The sequence below is a fragment of the Patiria miniata genome, unplaced genomic scaffold (assembly GCF_015706575.1).
Source record: "Patiria miniata isolate m_02_andy unplaced genomic scaffold, ASM1570657v1 HiC_scaffold_24, whole genome shotgun sequence".
Taxonomy (NCBI): Eukaryota; Metazoa; Echinodermata; class Asteroidea; order Valvatida; family Asterinidae; genus Patiria; species Patiria miniata.
Window position 1 is genome coordinate 11,852,737 of NW_024037063.1, and position 14,400 is coordinate 11,867,136.

At 40.6% G+C, this 14,400-nt stretch overlaps 2 protein-coding genes across 2 annotated transcripts; one reads left to right on the forward strand and one right to left on the reverse strand.

Annotated features, from left to right (window-relative positions):
* The first annotated feature begins 1,090 nt into the window (after window positions 1-1,090).
* On the forward strand, window positions 1,091-7,734 carry LOC119732246. The gene is made up of 4 exons (XM_038205685.1): window positions 1,091-1,249; window positions 4,364-5,133; window positions 5,676-6,292; window positions 7,005-7,734. Exons 2-4 carry the CDS (start codon window positions 4,410-4,412, stop codon window positions 7,236-7,238), a joined length of 1,575 nt encoding a protein of 524 aa, XP_038061613.1. The 5' UTR covers window positions 1,091-1,249; window positions 4,364-4,409; the 3' UTR covers window positions 7,239-7,734.
* Window positions 7,735-13,567: 5,833 nt separating this feature from the next.
* On the reverse strand, window positions 13,568-13,933 carry LOC119731962 (trace amine-associated receptor 13c-like). The gene has a single exon (XM_038205286.1). The coding sequence runs from the start codon at window positions 13,931-13,933 to the stop codon at window positions 13,568-13,570; it is 366 nt and encodes a 121-aa protein (XP_038061214.1).
* Window positions 13,934-14,400: the final 467 nt, after the last annotated feature.

The window sequence follows — 14,400 nt, forward strand, 5'->3', positions numbered from 1 at the left end:
GACGGGACTTTCCAAGGGTCCGTTACCCACTTAATACTCCGACTCTGGGATAGGGCCATTTTATCGCAATATGTGTTGATTAATCTTAATATTATTTTTTTGTTGTAGGGTATCTCGGGACATCCGAAAATGGTGCTCTTAAGTTGCACAGCCGGTATTTTTGCCTTCCAGCTCCAAAAATCTGATATTTTGGGAGCTTATTTTGTGAGAAACGGCTAAAATAATATTTTGGGCCTCTGCTCCCACTCCTTCAGACTGATGGGTCTCCTACCCTAGGTCCTCAGCTTCCACCTTAGACTGATGGGTCTCCTATACCCTAGGTCCTCCCTCTACTGACACTTTATAGTGTTCCACTTCAGTGGGCACCAAGCTTGCTCCAGGATCCCAGCTAATTGGCATCCACACAGGATGCAACTTCACACTTCATCGATTTCGCTTTTGCTAATTAAGTTTTTACTTTCTTCGGAGTTTAGGCACTCTCCTGAAAACGGTCAGAGCTAGCATACTGACCGGTGAACGTCGAGTTTATACCTCTGGTTCTTTTCAGAACCATGCATTCTCTTAGTTGAGAAATTATTCGCACATGGTGTTTTCTTTAAACCTTTCATTAAGAGTATTTAGGCATATATTGTCTGCAATGTGGTTCAAAAAGCGGCGGCTAACAGGGCGGGCACATATATACATGGAGCGTTTGGCAGGAAGTATTGCGCAGCAAAATTATGTAAGTTCTACCCTTCCACGTCTATACACATCAATGCCCGCACGCGCGATCGCCCGAGCTTGCGCGAACAATGCATTGCGTGATGATACAGTTCGATCCTAGAATCGCGCAGACCACCAATCGCGTTCACACGTGCTCCGCATCCTTGTGCTCACAATCATATTACAAAAATTAAAGATTTAAACGATATTATTTTGTTTTACGTTTTTACTGTATTATAATTTGTAAAAAGCGTTACATATATTTTTATTTATCATCAATCGCTCTTTTAATGATAGCACAGAAAGGACTTTTCTATAATTGCATGATTATTATTGAATGAGAGCAAGTAAACTTTGACCTTTGTAGGACCGTCTCTAAGCAACAACACTATTGTTGACACACGACCGGCCGATCGGGTTTAGCTAGTCGGCGGAATGCCTCCGTATCTATGTCATGGATTAGGTTTCTAAATCGCTTTGTATACATTACACCTTGATACCTGTCATATCTTATTAATGCAGCTTTTGGTTACCACAAATGGACACGGTAAGGGAAATACTATCCGATAATTATCATGTAGATAGGTAATTTCAAAGTTGATTTGATAGTTTAGTTGTAGTTGTACCGATACTTGTACTAAGTTGTAGAGCTGCTTTATCTTAAACTAAGAGAGAGCTTTCATTTTCAAAATGCAATTAAACAAATGGTTTAGGCTACTAACTTCATAATCATCAGACATAGGGCAAGCAGTTCTGACATTATTGCAATTTTAAAGTTGTTTTTTTGCATAAATTGTAGCTGGAGTTACCCAGCCCTGAGTTTTATCATTGGGTTGTCTATAAGGGCTGGAGCGAATTTTTCTCGTAACTTGTAGTATTTGCAAAAAAATTTGGAAAATGTTCAATTTTGTCCCCGTTACACACTAATTGCAACTGCAACTCACCCCAAACTTGCCTGGAATAACCATTACACAGGTCCTTGAAGTAAAAAACGATCCACGATGAAGATTCAGCCTACAATTGCAGTGAAAACCGGTCATACTAAACAGCGTCAACACAGCGTCAACACACTCCAAAGCGTCAACACAGCGTCAACACAGCGTCAACACATCCAAAATGCATTAAAATTGACAAAAGCAGTATGTAACCCATACAGTATGGACAGAAACAAGATTTGTGCTTAAAATCAATAGGTTAAACGTCTGAAAATCGCGATTTTTAGTTCAAGAAAATTGGCTCTCCGTGCCGCTCCGAAATCGGCTGCCGAACACCCGCCATGTTGCCTCAGTGGCAGCGCGGACCATACCATTATTCTAAAGGGTGATAGCGTTGTACAATAAACCAACAGAGAGGGACGCGGCCGGGGTCGCCAGTGTTAAAAATATCTGCAAAGACCAAAACATAAACACAACTCACAAAATAATGATATACCACTCCTCCGATCCTTAGTCCTCACACAGATCTGGTATCCCTCTGTCTAGTCTGCAGCAAGGCGCCCTCTGTTGTTTATGACAAGATAATGTCATTACCTACACACCCCTACTTGAAATGGTGTAGTCCAAGCTTTGTGCGAAGTCAAGATGGCGGACAACGGCCGTGCAAGTTAAGGTCATTTTTTTCGCGTGAAAATACGATATTTTTAACAACGAAATGGAAACTCAATCCAATGGAAATTCTCTTTTATTGTATGTTTCACAATTATATGCCCTTTTTGTCAATTCAGAATGTGTTTTGGATGTGTTGACGGTGTGTTGACGCTTCTGTCATGTGTTGACGCTGTGTTGACGCTGTTTAGTGCGACCCGTGAAAACAGGAGGAATAACCGCTAACCTGACAACCTTTCAGGCATGGCCAGGACTGCTATTGGTTTGTGCACAAAAAAAATTGTGTACAATGAATGGCGGTCGATTAACAGGCACAGAGAGCGATCGCTGTCAACTACTCGTTTTTGCCGGCTGCGCTGGCGTTGGCGCGTGACGTCACGCGGAAGCGTAACACCCGATGACTGTTTCATGCACTAGTATAAGGTTTACCACTCGCATCACAGCTTTGGTACTGGAACCGCAACCAATAGTGCATGAAACAGTCATCGGGTGTTACGCTTCCGCGTGACGTCACGCGCCAACGCCAGCGCAGCCGGCAAAACGAGTAGTTGACAGCGATCGCTCTCTGTGCCTGTTAATCGACCGCCATTCATTGTACACAATTTTTTTTGTGCACAAACCAATAGCAGTCCTGGCCATGCCTGAAAGGTTGTCAGGTTAGCGGTTATTCCTCCTGTTTTCACTGCAATTGTAGGCTGAATCTTCATCGTGGATCGTTTTTTACTTCAAGGACCTGTGTAATGGTTATTCCAGGCAAGTTTGGGGTGAGTTGCAGTTGCAATTAGTGTGTAACGGGGACAAAATTGAACATTTTCCAATTTTTTTTGCAAATACTACAAGTTACGAGAAAAATTCGCTCCAGCCCTTATAGACAACCCAATGATAAAACTCAGGGCTGGGTAACTCCAGCTACATAAATTGATGCTCGATTTGGCTGAAATAAATGTGACCTCGTCGGTTACTCCTAGTACTAGAACTAGCCTCATTTCTAGGACTGTAGCCTAGTAAAGTAGTAGTACTCGTCAGTTGATATAAATGTGTACAAAGGTATGGGAAATTCACACACAAATAACCACGTCGCTGTTTGGGGAATCCACAACTTTTTTTGGCAATGTGATTAATAACAAACCAAACTTTCTAAGGTCAACTAGGCCTACACCCTGCAATTCTCTTTTATTGATGTTTGGAGCTAAGCGAAAGTATCCCTGTATTGTATACTCCATGTCAAACCTTTTCAAAAAAGGTGGTCACAAAAAATTAGGTCATTTTTGGCATGAAAATAGTGCCACCAATGTCCGTGGCGGTGGTTCAACCTAACGTGTAGAATTGTAAGACTTACTGGAATATATTTGCCTTTTAAATTTAATAACTTAAATTAAGTCTCAACTATACTCGTACTAGTCGTAGTTCGTACGTACGTTGGTTCAATCATCCATCCATGTCATCATGCCCATGGCCATGCAGAGAGTGCAGAAAAAAAATAATACAAAACAAAATCAGGCCAACTCTTCTTCTTCTTGCAAGTGTTCCCTGCCTTGGTTAAAGATAAACGCACTGCCAGAAACACTGGGGCAATTAAACCCCTTCTTTTATTTTGGCAGTACTGGGTTCTTTTACGTGCATTACACAATGCACAAGACAAGCGGCTTTACGGCCCTGTCTTGCTTAAACCTAAAGACACAGTACGAGTGTCGAGACCAGGACTCGAACCCACACTCTACTCACTCTTTAATGGACAAAATTCTCCAAAAGTTTTATGATCAAGGAAAAGACAAGGCCCTCCTCATGTATTTCACCAGCCAAGTTTGAGGTCACAATTACATTTTTAAAGGAAAACTTTCTTTAATATTTTACACCTGAGGGTGAAACAAAGTGACTTCAATTTGAAGCCAAAGCGAATTAATATGGCAATGTAGGTAACATTGTTTATTTCACACTAAACTGGCATGTTAATGTTCATGCATTTTTCAAAATTAAACCCACAAGCGTAGTTTTTTTTCCATACTGTATTGAGCTAAAATGATGAGATTTATGCTGTGTACATTTTGTCTTGACAGCAACTTGATGGCACCTGTTGGACAACATTGAGTCAGCCCTGATAAGATGTCTGTCAGGGTTTGTGTGTATCCGGTTCCATTGAGAGACCCTGGGAGCCTATCGCGCTATGGCAGTGCATCCAGCTCGATTGTCAGTGGACCAGTGTCGCCCTCACCGCTTATCTCTGCCTCAACGATGGCTGCCCTATCCCGACAAGCTGTGGATATGTCAGCCTCAACCAACCAAAGGCCAGATGCAGTGGTCTCCACACCAACACAGAGCCGGATCTGTTCTCTACCTGAGATACCAAACAGCCCAAGTGCACGGTCAGTCACGTCCTCCGACTCCCCATTCCTCATTCAAGTCAGGAACATCACTGAGAAGCAGAATCAGCAAACCTCTGTTAAGTCTTCACAGCACTGTACTGCACGGAACAGTACATTTCCAAACTTTCGAGCTCTTCAAAGACTTTCGCTTAGTGCAAAGACAAAAGCAGCAAGTCCTAATAAAAACCCCAGAAGAAGTAGCACTACGTATGATTATTTCAACCCAGACCTCAACCAGAACAGTACCTCTTCTAAATCAAGCAGCTCAAGAACACCATTGTTGTACAGGGCAGATGACCAAACCCAACGTTCAGGTCAAGATTTAAGGAAGGACCAGAGCCTTGATGATAGAGGAACGCCAGCTGCTTTTAGTGCACTTGAAAGTTTACCAGGAAACAGGCACAGTGATACGGAGAGACGACAATGCTTGTCGTCTGAGGAGACGATACAAGGTTATGTTGCAGGTAAATGAGCACTACTATTATCCAATTAAACATGTGATTTTCCTTTTGTCACTTTTCCATCTTCTGACCCATCATTTTCCCCTTCATAATCCCCTGATTTTGATCCATGTGATCACAATTGCCTTTGTGAACAGCTCAATTATTTCTTCTGTTCTTTCATGTCTTTATAGCTCGTCCATTTTAAAACTCCGTTATCTTCTCACGTGATACAGCTGCACGTCGTTTTAATTTTGATATTACATTTGTACATGTACTGCACAGTTTTTTTTTATAATTTTGTTCAAGTAATCCAAAATAAAGTAACGTTATGCTCATTGTCTTTTAGGCCTAAATGTGAGATATACTACATAATTTCAATGTTGACTGATTTCATGCACATCGTTTCAACCATGAATATGTAATCCTTAGATTTTTGCCCTTATCATTCTAGATCTTAACGCATTATTCAGCTGCGTATTGTTTGTTAACATTTTGTATTTTTTTTTTATGAACTGTGATAAAAGTGGTCAAACTTTATTCTTTATTTTGTTTGTCTTCCATAGATCATTCAGTGTCACCCAAATTCCACAAAAAGAAATCAGCCAAGAAAAAGAAGAGGAAGACCAAAAGGACAAAATCCAGGGCCCACCATTTACAGAAGCATCCCCAGGATAGCAGGCGATCCAGTTCCGATAAAACAGCTCCATTACAAGATAACTCTCTGGGTGCCATACTCCGGGCCATGCCTGTTATGGTGGAAACAAAAAAGATAGAAGTGTACAGCTCACGCTACAGCAAATGTGACACAGAGAGGATTGTGTCTCATCAGAATGAGAAAAAGTCATTGGGTGATGAGAGAGGAGACATTCCTAAGTATACAAACTCTCCATACAGGGATTCACCGCAGGGGGCTCTCCTCATGAGCAAAGTTTCCCTTGAGGGCCCCGACCCAGTCATCTATGCCAGCAGGGTGTCACCTCGAATCCCTGGCCCGTCTGGACCTGGGGGCGGCTCCAGAGACCAAGGCAACATGTCAAGGGTGACAAGGGTGTACCTGTCAGAGAAACAGTCTGGCAACCTCAGGGAGTGTGGCTTGATTCTTCCCTGTGCACCGCCTGGTACCCCGACCCCTCAGATGTTGCAGAGGTACCAGTACATCCCATCTATGATGGACTTAAGGGTAAGGAAAGTGCTTCTTTAAAGTTAACCTCTGGCACTCTGAAGGCCCCAACCCCCTTTAAAAGCACAAATTAACTAAAAAGAGCTTGCAAATACATGTACATGTAGCTATTTTAAAAGCATACATGTATTGTGTAAAGCATTGACATTCATATGTTAAAAATAGAAACAACAACTGAACAAACTGGAAATGTAGAGAACAGTTAATCAAACTCTAGCAAAGTTAATAAATCTTCATGTACATTTTTGTACTTCATCTTTTAACGAAGGATGTGGTTTTCAAATAGTGATGAGGCATTTAACATGAACAAAAAAAAGGCAAGACAAATCTGTTCTTAAAAAGCTTGCTCGTGGGGCTATCCATAAGGTCTTTGCCTGTCTCTAAAACATGCCCATAATGATAATAAGTTTCAAGTGTCCTCCCAAGAATACAGACACTAATACTCCAAGTTGTATAATAAACTGGACAGTGTTGAACTTTATCACAGTGATGCTTTCCTAATACCCGCCCTCTCTTTGAATTGGGTTCGAATCCCACCAAAGGCTAAACTGTGAATTGCGTGTGTGTTTTTTACTACATGTATTGTCAACGTCTGTGGGTTTTCCCCTGGAATATCACTTGGTTTATTACATAAAGTTACAATTGAAAATACATAGATTGAACTTCCCCTTTTAACAAATAATTTTTTATCCACCCTCTCATTTGGCATCAGAGCCAGCGAGCTGTCCGAGATCGCCTGTCCGGGATGGAGCAGAAAGCAAAGAAGAAGCAACAGCAGCAGAGGGAGGAGGCCCGGAAGACAGAACAGCAGCTCCAGCGTGACCAGGCCGTTGCCTGGAAACAGCGGCAGAGGCGGGAGATCTATGCCCTCAACAAAATCATGACCGAGTTTGAGGCGAAAAACTTCCAAGAGTTCATGAAGAGGATGAGTGAAAAGACTCCTTGATGATGAGAACCACTGGTGTGTTTCAGACATCCGGCCATTTTTGAAATCAGTTGGCAGTAAGGCATGTACAGACACTATGTTTCTCGATATTTAACATTGAAAGTGTGAAAAACAACTCAAACACAGAAGTGTGCACGGCAGTATAAGATAGACAACTTAAAACCGACGGGTGCCTTTTTATTGTTAGTATTTTTCACTATGCATGATTATGTACATGTACATTTGTGCACATGTACAGCCTATTTCATTTTTACATCCGTGGACATTTGTACGTGTCAAGTGTACGTCCTATAATCGGCAATTGGACTTGAACTGTGTGTAGTGTGGTGTACGTTTTGATGGCAATGCTTGTTTTGTAATTTTACAATCGTGTTTTATTTTGTAAAGCCCAGTGCATGAATTCCAAATAGGGCTGACCTAGCTACATTTATACCACTCACTTTGCTTTTTTCATGGGTTGAGTAAAAGGGAATAAAACCTCTTACAAAGGTCTAAATCTTCCAACTGTCCAATTTGAAAAAAAAAAATGTAACATTGTCCTGCAAAATGTTTGAAAGCAATTGCAGTGTCAGCCTCCGTGTTTTTTTTTTTTTTGGGGGGGGGGGAGGTTGTAGTCTATGGAGTATGCCCTTGCACAGCAAGGAGCTAAGATATAAGTGCAGATTCGGTGATAAATTATGCAAAGCAAGACTGCGTCTTGACCTCCAGATTCTGACCATTCAGCGGGGGCCTTGGTCTTTGGTAACCCGTTGTTGTATTACAACAACATGGCATCCAAAATGACCAATCAACCGCTCCACATTTCGGAAAATAATGTTGCATCCTTACGCCACTTTTTCTCATTACAGTCGACTCTCGTTATAACAAGGTCGATGGGACTAGCCAAATTACCTCTTTATAACAGGAATGTTGTTATAAAAGGACAGCGAAACAAAGAAACACAAAGAGAACCTGAAATTTGAGACCTCAGAATTTGCTCTTTATAAAGCAGAACTCTTTATAAAAGTGCTCTTTATAATGAGAGTCGAATGCATACAATGTATATCATCTCGATGAAGGTCAGTCATTGCAAACATGTTGAAAAGACATGAATCTGGGACTAACAAACACTTTCAATTTTGATAGGAAATACTGTGAACATGTACTTGACTCTTGATAGACTTAGAACACAGCCACTGAAGTAGCGTATGGATACTAAATTCTTTCCCAAATAGATGTCTGATAGAAATGGCGTCACAGTTTCTGAAGTTGACTCCGATTGGCTGGCGCGTCGTTTGAAGATAACTTGAGGGAGAGTGGGACATAATTGTACACTCCTTCCCGCCACCCGGGGAGGCGAAGCCAATTTTTTTTGTTTTACATATACATGTACAAGTAGATATACACTGTATGTACATACAGGAGGCCCACTGTTTATAATTTCCATACGGTCTGAATTCTTTGACGTGGTGTTTTGTTTCGGTAAAATAAATATTAGATTATTTTCACACAGTTTGATAATATTTTTTGTTGTTGCTCTTATCGCATTAGTTCATATTCATTGCCGTGGAATTTTCGTGGATCCATTTCGTTGACTAAATGGTGCGACGGATATTAATAAAGCGTGTAATTAGGTTGACGTACATGTACGTATTACGTGTGTCTAGTGGTAATTACCCCACATCGTGGCTAAATTTTATCAGATTGAAATAAAATGAGTTATTTTTCTACCCATACCCTTTTTGTGAACGTGTAAGTATGTGAACGTGTACATTTGGTATATGTGTGCCAGTTCATTTTAATCCCTTTCTGCAGTGGGTAAATATATTTCATTAATTTCCGAATCAGTCTAATTATTAAAATGAAATTGCTCTCATTACTTCCGCCCAACACGTTTGGTGGTTGGATCGAAGCTTCCCTGGCTATACATGTACATGTACACCGATATTGGGATTTGGTGTTTTTTCCCGCTGCATTATTTTGCCTCGAATGTATATTTGTTTATTTTTCCAAAGGCCCCGCAGGCTAAATTGCACGGTAGATTACAAAAATAGCATAAGACTTGCTTGTTGTGATAAAGAAATGGTAGAGAAAATACATCAAGTTAATTAGTTTAATTTAAAAGTACTTACATGTATTTGGAAAACCCACATTACAAGTTCAGATACACAACACACGGACACGCAACCACTGTAGCACAAATAAAACCTCTGTACTTGGAGCAGAGTTGTAACGAGTCACTGATTTTTGTGACTTCGAGTCGAGTCGAGTCATTTTAAAGAAGTGACTCGAGTCGAGTCGAGTCATTTTAAAGAAGTGACTCGAGTCGAAGGTCGAGTCGAGTCAAATATTTAGCTCGAGTCAATTCGAGTCACGAATATTTTAACACTATTTACCCAAATGTATAAAAGGAGGGCATAAATTTAGCCGGCGTTCGAATCCAAGAGGCTTTATAAGAAATCGCCCAAAGCCAATGATGAAACAACGAATTGGAAAATGTGTTTAAAATCCGGTGCCTGAATAGTATTTTGTGCGTTCCAGAACCATAAGGTGGGAGTCTGTGACACGTTGTATGTTTGTAAACGAACGTAAAATTCGCACCGTAAGTCATTGCAAATACTTTTCGCAAAATTTTGCTTTTATTTTTGGGACTCGAGTCTTATTAGCATTCGCTCGAGTTGATGAGTCGAATCTTTTGATGAGGGACTCGAGTCGAGTCGAGTCATTTGCTTGCAGTGACTCGAGTCGAGTCGAGTCATTTACCCATAGAGACTCGAGTCGAGTCGAGTCACCAAAAATTTTGACTGGAGTCGGACTCGAGTCGAGTCATTACAACTCTGACATGGAGTACAATCTCGGCAATCTAGGCTAAGCAAACAGTTGTGTCAAAAGTTAGTCTTCTGAACTTAATGGCAGACGATAACCTATTCACTTCGGGAAAATCTTGACATTAAAAATCTTGACATTAAAATTGAGAACAGCTTTCTTCGTTTTTAGTACACCAGCTTACAAGTTGGCCCGAGGAGTGATAAAACACAAAACACATTATTTTCTTGCTATTATTATTACTTTGTAGATGTTAATGTATCTTAGTACAGAAATGAAATAACTAATGCGAAACAGATAAAAAAAAAAAACTATGAAACTCCTAATTAGCGAAAGAAATAAACCTTTAATTAAGTATAGAAATTACATTCTGGGTTCGTACCTTGCAACAAATTTTGCAGCAAATTATTGCAATCAATTAGGTCTTCCGTAATTGCATGCTTCTAACTTTACTTTGTATTTCACTTACCGTCTGTCATCTGTTTCCGTCAGAAAATTATCGGTGCAATTTTTCATAACATTAATTATCGTATCTATCATAAACTATTAAGACTGTCAGTGTTCTTTATTCAAAAACCGTTAACCGTTATCTTGTTGGGCATGCCTTTCCAAAAAGCAAAATCACATTGGTAATATTTTCGCTATATAGCCATTCCGATGAAGGCGGTCGCGTTTTTTCAATGATCAAAGAAATGTGTTGTTAATTGGTGGTCAACGCGCAATCCCATTAATAAATTGTCAGTTCGGTATAGAGCCTGAAAGTTGACCCCTGGTGGCCCGCGGTTAAAACGGTCATGTGGGTGAGCAGATAATGTGTGACCTTTCGAGTGTGGAGGGGTCCAACCAAGATCAATGTGAACATGTTCGAAACGATGGTCTGGTGTTGCGGAGGACTGGTAGACAACGGTGTGGTAGTAGCTGCACTTTCGCGCATTGACACAATTTGCAGCACGAGTCAACTTACAAGTGTCACGGTTGATCCCCGCCTATACATATCGTCACTGATACCACGACGTAACACTCATGTACATAGCATTAAAAAAAAACCTTGCAATTTGCGTCAAAACACTCTGCGTCAAAAGTAAACTGCAGAGTATTTTCAGTTGTGTTTCTCGTTGTGGACACTTGATGTATTGGTGTTATTAAATTTGCTGTTTTGACCCATTTGCTATTAAGATCAACACTAAATAAGAGAAAAAAGTGAGTGTCAGTTCGTGAAACCAAAAAGCTGCGAAACTATACATTTTTGTTTTCACAAAGTAGCACGCTTCAATGTATTACAACACTAGGTAAATGCTACTTTGTGGAAACGGAGGTCGGCGCGCGCGCTCAATCAAGGAGTGTGTTACTTCGTGAAAACGTTTTTGCTGGCATTTGAGCAGAGTGCGCGCCATGTATTGCAACGGTAAATGAAACTTGAGTGCTACTTCGTGAAAACACAATTTATCACTTTCGCGCAAAAGTTGCCAAGGATAATTAGCGTAATTATTAAAGTAAAGCTAGTGAAGCTTTGAAACTTCGTACAATGGTAGACCTTGATGAATATTGTTTAATAATGTAAACAAATAAAAACTGAAAACCGAAAAAAAGGTTTAACAGGCGGAGTGTTACTTGTGTCGGTGACGATATCTTCAAGTAATGAGTCAATAAAAATGAAATCAAAAGGAGATTTTGGTTGGAACTGAACAATCACAAAGCTATTTTCATCATGATGTTGATTTTTGATCGAATGGTAAGATATGGTGTAATGATTTTCCGAGAAACTATAACTCTTAAAATAGAAATTAAAATCCTCGAACATGGCACTTTTAGTAACACCACAATTATGGGTGACGTGACCTTTTACATTTCAGCAGGCACACGTTCAGTACACTGTAGTGCAATATGATTAGGTATCATATCTTATCTTAATCCTGAGATATGGTGGCCACAAAATTGCCTTATTGAATATTCTTGACGCAATAACATTATAACAATAGGTTGTGCGGTAATGCTAATGCAATATTCTTATCTTGAAATGTCACTTCATGCTAATATAAGGTATCAACCCCATGGGATTGATAATTAGTGTGATCTAAAATTTGAGTCTAAAATTCACACTTCTCTTAACACCGTGAAGTAAGGGTCACATGACCTTGACATTCCAGGAGGGACATCAATTCAGGCCAATATAATGAAATGTGCAATAAACTGGAATCATATCCTATCTTATTGCTGAGATATGGTGGCCACAATGTTACCTCATTAAATATTCATGATGTCATAACAGGAGAGTTCGGTATTTCATTTTCACATTATGTTACAAATAAATACAATTTTGGACTGTTTTTACATATGTTACATTTGACAGATCTCATTTAGAAAACACCAAACCGCTTATTCACAGTTAGTTAGTTAGTGCAAGTGTAAGGTCTTTGCAGTCAACATTTTTTAACGTCAATCTGTTTTATGTCCCTGTTTGTTCTACTTTTACCCATGCCTCTTATAACTTATTATGTTTTCTTGGTCCCCCTTCGTCAAAAGATACCAATTTAGTTTCTTAGTGCTCACTTTCTTTTTGCTTACGACATTCAAAGATTAATCTATATATATGCATCACAAATATGCACAACTTTGAACACAACAATATTGTATTCTAAATAAGCAATCTTGTGTCACACTATTTACATAACAGTTAAGTTACAAGGTTTGCTTAGCCCAATTCAAAAGGGAGGCAGTTTTGACGCCGTGCTTGCTTCCCAGGAGAACCACTCCCACTTTGTAAGCGAATGCCCGCATCACAGTAGGGACATGACATTCAAGCAGATTCGGCAATCACTTATGCAAAACAAGACTGCGTCTTGACCTCGAAATTCTGACCATTCAACGGGCACCTTTTATCCGGTGTTCCGTAAGGGTGCAACCCTGCAATACAATCCCCACACTTCAAAATCCCTTTAAACATACTCAGAACTCTCACAGCTATTTAAGCTGCACAGTAAAAGAATGATCAATATGTCACCTTTTATTTTATTTTCATTTTTTTGTTAGTTGACCCTTGACTTTTCGAGGAATTTTCACTCAAAGAAGATAACCCTTATTTTTCCCAAAGCGGAAGATTTGCCATCTTGAAAAACGATCCCTCCACAACATGGCAAAATAGTGCCAGCTTCGAGCCCAATTGCATCAAAAATGCTCAGAATTAGAAGACCCAAGTCCGGTCCAGAGGTTCATTGCCATATCTCTTCATTTTTTCCAATTTTATGGCTCTCAGATTTCTCTAATATAGAATATTTTTAGGGTGTAACTTTAATGGGTTTAAGCCTATTTACCGGTGTGCACCCACAATGGCCATATTTTCCGGGCTACATGTCAGTGTTGTTCATGTCCACACCCGAAGCAGTACTTTCTAGCAGGCCGGTAAGGTGGTGATTTTAACCTACACCACACAGGATGTAAAGGGATATTCTGTTCGTCACCTGCGTTTACTTATTTCGGGTACAATGTTTCGTTGCCTGCCTTTGTATATGGAGTTGGAAAATCCTTCAGATATTGACTGGTGCAACAGAGCCCTTAAAGCAAGGAAATCTCTCCGCGAGGATTTTCTTCGCTGTTTCACGATAAACCCGATGGAATAGACAGTAGATGAACACATTGAAGGCACTATTGGACACAGGCAACCAGGCAAAGGCGAACTCCAGCCAATGTGGGATAGCGTTCCCTGTGATACCCTCCACCGTCTTCCAGACGAAAAATGGCGTGTGGCAACCAGCGAACGTCAAGGTGACTAGAAGAAAGACCTTCAGAGCTTTGTTGTCCTGGATGTTGTTTGCTCCATAAGGGTCGTTTGCTCGGGCGCGTCTCTCATGCCGTCGGCTGATTTGAATCAGACGCGAGTAGAGGCATATCATCACGGCAGTCGGACCAATGTCGGTGATAAAAAGATGCAGAATACTCATTTCAGTCCAACCCGACCTTATATAGCATGTGGACGAAATTGGGAAATATTCGGCAGAAGCTTTTGGTCCGATTTGAATAGTTATAAAATTAACGAGCGACAGGGTCAAAGATGCAATTATTAGTATGATGGTGCGTCGCCGGGAGCACCAGATGGGGAATTTGTAGGGCCGGGTGACGGCTATGAAGCGCTCAATGTTCAGGTAAAAAAGCGAGAGAATTGACATGCCGAAACACACGTCGGTCACAACGGTGACTATTAAGCAAATTGCATAGCCAAAAGGCCATCGGTCCAGCGCTGAAGGGATGATGTCAAAGAGCACTATCACACCTACTAAGAGGTCCCATACAGCCAGTGACGATAGCAAAACTTTTGTGCTGTCAGCCAAGATGGGCACGCGGCGCGTCACGGCGATGCAGA